The sequence below is a fragment of the Peromyscus californicus genome, unplaced genomic scaffold (assembly GCF_007827085.1).
Source record: "Peromyscus californicus insignis strain IS unplaced genomic scaffold, ASM782708v3 Scaffold_2__1_contigs__length_46816999, whole genome shotgun sequence".
NCBI classification, from domain to species: domain Eukaryota; kingdom Metazoa; phylum Chordata; class Mammalia; order Rodentia; family Cricetidae; genus Peromyscus; species Peromyscus californicus.
In genome coordinates, this window is record NW_026294540.1 from 8,500,717 (window position 1) to 8,506,716 (window position 6,000).

Here is a 6,000-nt window from a genome sequence, read left to right on the forward strand (position 1 = left end):
ACTGGTACACAGATCCAAAGACCCCAGGGGGTGTTTTTAGACCAGTTTGTGTTGGGCGTCTGTGTCTTTGTTAATCAGCTGTGATACACAGCTACCTAAATAAAATGCGACCAAGCAGCTGGTTGTCACAACCCAGAGGCTTACATAAGCATAACTGAAATGCCACCACTGTCCCTAAGGAGAAGGCATGAAAGACAGTATCTATGCCCTGGAATCCTGACCAGGGTATGCCATCCCTTGCACTGGCCCACCCAAGACTGCCAGTGTAGGTATTCACACGCCACTCCAATAAGCAAGACGGCCAAGTGCTGCTATAAAAAGCCTCACCTAAGAAGGCAGGACGTCACAGTGTCACTGCAGCTGTGCTTGTCCATCAAAGGTCCCGGCCTATGTCCAGCCAAAGAAGACACTCGGATGCCGCTGTGCCAGTGGAAGGCCACACTTCTCTTTGCTGCCCTCATAACAGTGAGAGTGCAGTGGGCATTAAAATCATACCAGTGGGCTGGGAACGCAGCTCAGAACAGTGCTTGCCTAAAGAGCCCGGAGCTGAACCCACAGTACCAAAACACTGTAATCCCAGCGCTGGGGGAAGTAGAGCCTGGAGAATCAGAAGTCCAAGGTCATCCTCAGCTGCAGCATGTTCAAGGCCAGCCTACCCGACAAAACACAAGAGGTGCTAGTGTAACACAGCTGCTGAAGGTGTGGGCAGGGGCAGGAGACAGAACCAGCTCCAGGTTGCACACTCTGCCTCAGCTGCAACAGCCTGGTGGTTCAGGGAGTCCCGGGGGAACTCCACCTTCCTTTCTAGGAGTTACTCCTGAGTTAAAAACTCCAGGAGAGGCACACAATAAAGCAGATCCTGCCAGGCAGAGATTACCTTGTGGAGTTGGTACTAAGAACATCATTGCTTTTACTATATTTGTTACCAACAAGTAGAAATGGCAAGTTTGTGGATAGATTGCTGTAACTATGACCTGCATGCCCACAACCCTGTAATCCTAGTCCTGAGCAAATAACCAAGAAAAACATGGATGTATCCCAAAAGGTTCCCGGCAGCACTACTCTCCCAAACCCCAAAACAGCTAAACCAACTACGCATAGTTATCATGGTGTTGGATGACAGCAACATCAGGTCCATGCCTCAGAACACACTTGTCCACAACGTTCTGCACAAGAACCCAAACTAAAGTAAAACTGCCTGATGCCACTGTGGAGACATCAGAGTGGAGTGAGTGGGTGAGAACACAGCGAGAAACATGGTGCTGACGGGCTAGCAACCCAGTCCTGAGATCAGGGGTTTCGGGGGTGTGTGTGTGTGTGCGTGTGTGCGCGCGTGTGCGCGTGCACGCGTGTGTGTGTGTGGTGTGTGTGTGTGTCTAGAGAAGGCAATGAACTCTGCAACTAGCATCTGTATATTTCAAAGTATGCTTAACAAAAAATGTCAAAAGACAATTTTCACAACAGACAATTCCACTGACAAAAGCACAATCCTAACATGTATCAGATAAAAAACAATCAAAATATTTCTTCTCATATCTATGGTCCCAGAACGAGAAGGAGGACTTGAGTTAGAAGCTAGCCTGGTCTTCACAGCGACACCCTGTGTGGCAGTTTGAATGAGAATATCCCCCATAGGCTCATACATTTGAATACTTGGTCCCCAGTGGGTGGAACTGTTTGGGAAGGATTAATGGGTGTGGCTTTGCAGGAGGAGAGGATAGGCATTGAGGTTTCCAAAGCCCACAGTCTCTCTCTCCCCCTCTGCCTACTGCCTGCAAATCATGATGTAAAGCTCTTAGCCACTGTTCCAGCACCATGCCTATCTGCTTCCTGTCATGATGATCACAGACTAACCTTCCAAAACTATAAGCAAGCCCCAATTAAATGCTTTTTTTTTAAGAGTTGCCTTGGTCACAGTGTCTTTTCACAGCAATGTGTAACAGTAACTAAAACACGCTGTGTTTGTTTTTTTTTTAAAAAAAGCTCCTCGATGCATTATGTACTTTGACCAGCAAGCATGCTGGAACATAGAGCAATTTTATTCGGATCATGTATAAACTTTGTCTAAATAGAGAAAACTGAACAATTGGAAAAACATCCTACACTACCCACCATGTTTAGTATCTAATTCTGGTTGCCATCGTTAAACAAACCATCACAAAACCATGAACTGCAGTAGAGGACAGAACACCTGCTCAGTTGCTCATGTGACTCCGTGAGCTGTGAGGCTCATACTCACTGCCACAGGCACCTGAGGCTTTTAGATAAATATTATCGTCATTTGTTAGACTGAAGATACAGCATGAGTTTACTGTCCCTTCAAAGCCAAGCTACCCTCTGTCTGCTCAGCTCCCAGGACAGGGTGAAACGGTCGTGGAAGGGTTGTTAGGAACAGTGAAGACACTGTCTCTGACCACCGGACGGCAAGCACCAAGCTCAGGCTTCAGTTACAGCACTCAGGAGGTGGAAGGGGGTGGGGGGTGGGAGACCAAGAGCTCAAGGCCAGGGATGGGGCATCGGCTCAGTCAGTAAAGACAGCATTGGCCTTGCAAGTGCGAGGACATATGCCTGTGATCCCAGAGAAGGTGAGAAGAGAGAAGAAACAGACAGATCTCTGCAAGGTCAAGGGTCAGCTAGCTTGGCTTACTTGACAAAGTTCCAGGTCAACAAGATCCTATCCTCAGTCTCAAATAAAACGTGGAGGTGCCTGAGGGTCAACATCTGGGGCTGTCCTCTGATCTCCACATTCAGGCTGAGCATACAGACATCTGCAGGGTCTCTCTCTCTCTCTCTCTCTCTCTCTCTCTCTCTCTCTCTCTCTCTCTCACAAAACACAGACACACACACACACAGACACACAGACAGACACACACACACACACACACACACACACACACACACACACACACACACACACACACACGGCAGTGGGGGGGAGCGTCTGAGTGCACAGTAACACCCTGATGGCTAAGAGCAGAGTCCGAGACTGGAGAGAGGGCTCAGCCAGCGGTTAAGAGCAACTGGCTGTTCTTCCAGAGGTCCTAAGTTCAATTCCCAGCAACCACATGGTGGCTCACAACCACCTATAGTAAGATCTCGTGCCCTCTTCTGGTGTGCAAACATAGATGCAGACAGAACACTGTGCACATAATAATTTTTTTTTTTCAAAGAGCTAAGTCTGCTCTTCCAGAAGACCCAAGTTCAATGCCTAGCAACCATGCCAGGTGGCTCAACCTCCTGTAACTCCAGTTACCTAAGCACATGACTTACTGCCTCTTTACTATACAGATTTCACCGACTGGAGAGTTGGCTGCTGCTCAAGAGACCTTAACAGTACCTAATGAGGTGCTTCTGAAGGGCAGAGGAGCCCAGGGACAGGACACAGGTGAGGTTTTTGCCAACTCTATATGAAGCATAAGACTCTGCTATGCCCCAGATCTTCTCCCTGGGTAGATCCCTTCCATTTTAGGACACTTATATTCTGTTTGGGGGTGCTTTATGTGAGGCCTAAAAGAGTCTTGTGTATGGGACTTAGGGTCCATCTTAGTCAGAGTTTCTATTGTGTGATAAACACCACGACTCAAAGCAAGTTGGGAATGAAAGGGTTTATCTGGCTTATACTTCCACATTGTAGTCCATCACTGCAGGAAGTCAGGACAGGAACCTGGGGGCAGGAGCTGATGCAGAGGCCATGGAGAAGTGTTGCTTACTGGCTTGCTCATCCTCCTTTCTTATGGAAGCCATGACCACCAGCCCAAGGGTGTTCCTACTTACCATGGGCTGGGCCCTCCCCCATCAATCACTAATTAAGAAAATGCCCTACAGGCTCGCCCACAGCTGAATCCTATGGAGGCATTTTCTCAACTGAGGCTCCTCCTCTCCAGTAACTCTAGCTCGTGTCAAGTTGACATAAAACTAGCCAGAACAGGGTCCAGCACTAGCTACACAGCTGAGACTGTCTCAACCTCCACAGATTCTTAAACCTCCATCAGATGTGGACCTCCTTCCCTGGGCTGCTGATTTAGCAGGTCTGAGAGGACCCGGAAACTTACACATCACCAAGACCTCTAAGGCAGCCAACTCAAACTTCACCTGGTGAAGTCAAAACTCAGGAATCCAAATTCAATCCCCAGAATCTATCAGTTGGGTAATCCTGGGCAAATAGCAGAAAACACTGCCTTTGAGTCCCTTCATTTGTAAAAGGAGTTAGTATCTACCTCGTTTTATGGCCATTTTAGAATCAAGGCAGAGCACAAGATAAGACACTGGTTTAAAGGGGAATGGACTTGAAACTCAAAACTCAGAAGCTATTAGTGTCATTTAAATAAAGCTGTCCATTGCATAAAATTACCCAATTTAAAAAATATGTGTATATGTGTGTGTGTGTGTGGGGGGGGTGTACTCATGTGTGCAAGTGCCCCTGGAAGCCAGAGACAGTAGATCTCCTGAAACTGGAGTTTCAGGGGGTTGAGAGCCACCTGAACGGGGACTAGGAACCCAACTCTTGAAGAGTAAGCTGAGCTCTTAACTAATGAGTCATCTCTCCAGCTCTATCCCATTATTTCTCTAAACAACCGTCACTCACAGAAAAATATTCCCTACTGGAATGCTACGGAAATTTTAACCTGGTTTGAATGAAGCCATTAAACCTTCTCTTCTGGACTGGGAGCCATGGATCCCTGTGTGTGTGTGTGGGGGGGGGGGGGTCTTGATTTGATTCTCCCGACTTGGTAAAGGATGCTGGAGTAAAAACTTCCAGATTCTCCGAGGGACCCATGCCCTCCAAAGGCTAAGAACCTCCTAAAGATATTAACCAAAAGATTCTTCTTGGTCGGAGTCCTTTCTTGTCTTCTAATTTAAGTTTTGCTTTTTGGTTTTGTTGTTTTGTTTTGTTTTAGTACCACGTTAAGTTAGGAAAGTCAAATAATACAGAGAAAAGTGAACAGTAATTCCGTCCTATGCTTTTTCTGGACCTTCCTCCAAAGTCAACCTTTCTTACAATTTTAAGGATGTTTCTAGTGCAGGATGTCTCAAACTCACACGTAGTCACTTTATGAAAGGGATCTCTCTTGGGGACTCTGGTCTAAGTAAGCATTGGTGTTCGGGAACAATCCTCTACCCCCTTGCAAGCCCCAGAGCACGCACACACCTACTGTCAACACCCCCAAAATGTTTGCAGGCCCAACTCCCAGCGGAGAACCAATGCTTCCCGGGACGCCCTGGGTGTGCAGCGTCCCGGCTGTGACCGCGTCCGCACCTCCGTGGGGTGAGCCACAGGGAAAGTCCTCTTGCCCGGGCCACTCACCAAGTCGCGGATGAGCTGGTCCACCAGCGGCTCGGGCTCCACGGCGTCGCGGTCCGGGGGTGAGCGCGAGCGGCTGGTCGCATCCCTCCTGTCGGACCGGCCGGGCCTGGGGGCCGGGGGTCGGCCCGCGCCCTCCAGCAGACCCTGCGCCAGGGCCAGGTACCCCGAGGCCTGCTCACCGCGCGCCCCCGCCTCGGGCCTCCGCGGCCGCCGCTCCCCGGCCTCGGGCCGCCGCCGCCGCCTCAGCGCCTGCGACTGCGCCAGTTCCTCCTGCCAGCGCCGGCGGAACTCCTCCAGGCTGTGGTCGTCCATGCTCGACGCTCCCGGGCCTACGCGTCACCCAGGGGCCGCCAGCTGTTGACGGACCGTCCAGCCGCAGGAAGTGTCCGCCGTTGGCCGGAAACTTCCGGGAGCGCGGCTCTTAGGTTCCGGGAGGCCACGCCCCTCCACTCTGGCACGCCTGGTTTTTACAACCTTAGCACCAAAGAGCTTTCCCTTCGCCAAGCAAACCCACTTTAAATGGCTGCTACATACATACTGCAAAGGTAGCATTTATTTTTTATGTAGTGGGTTTTTTTTTATTGTATTTATGTATGTACTTATTTAGTGTGTGTGTGTGTGTGTGTGTGTAGGTCAGAGAACGACTCGGAGGAGTCGGTTCTTGCCTTCCACCATGTGGATCTCAGGGATGAGAC

General features: G+C 49.6%; 1 protein-coding gene across 1 annotated transcript in view; it reads right to left on the reverse strand.

Annotated features, from left to right (window-relative positions):
• The window catches only part of Fbxw8 (F-box and WD repeat domain containing 8), a 105,451-nt gene extending 99,786 nt beyond the window's left edge, over positions 1-5,665 (reverse strand). Inside the window, exon 1 of the mRNA XM_052755174.1 lies at positions 5,306-5,665. Within this exon, the coding sequence (XP_052611134.1) occupies positions 5,306-5,617 (312 nt within the window). The 5' untranslated portion in view covers positions 5,618-5,665. The remainder of the gene's footprint in view (positions 1-5,305) is intronic.
• Positions 5,666-6,000: the final 335 nt, after the last annotated feature.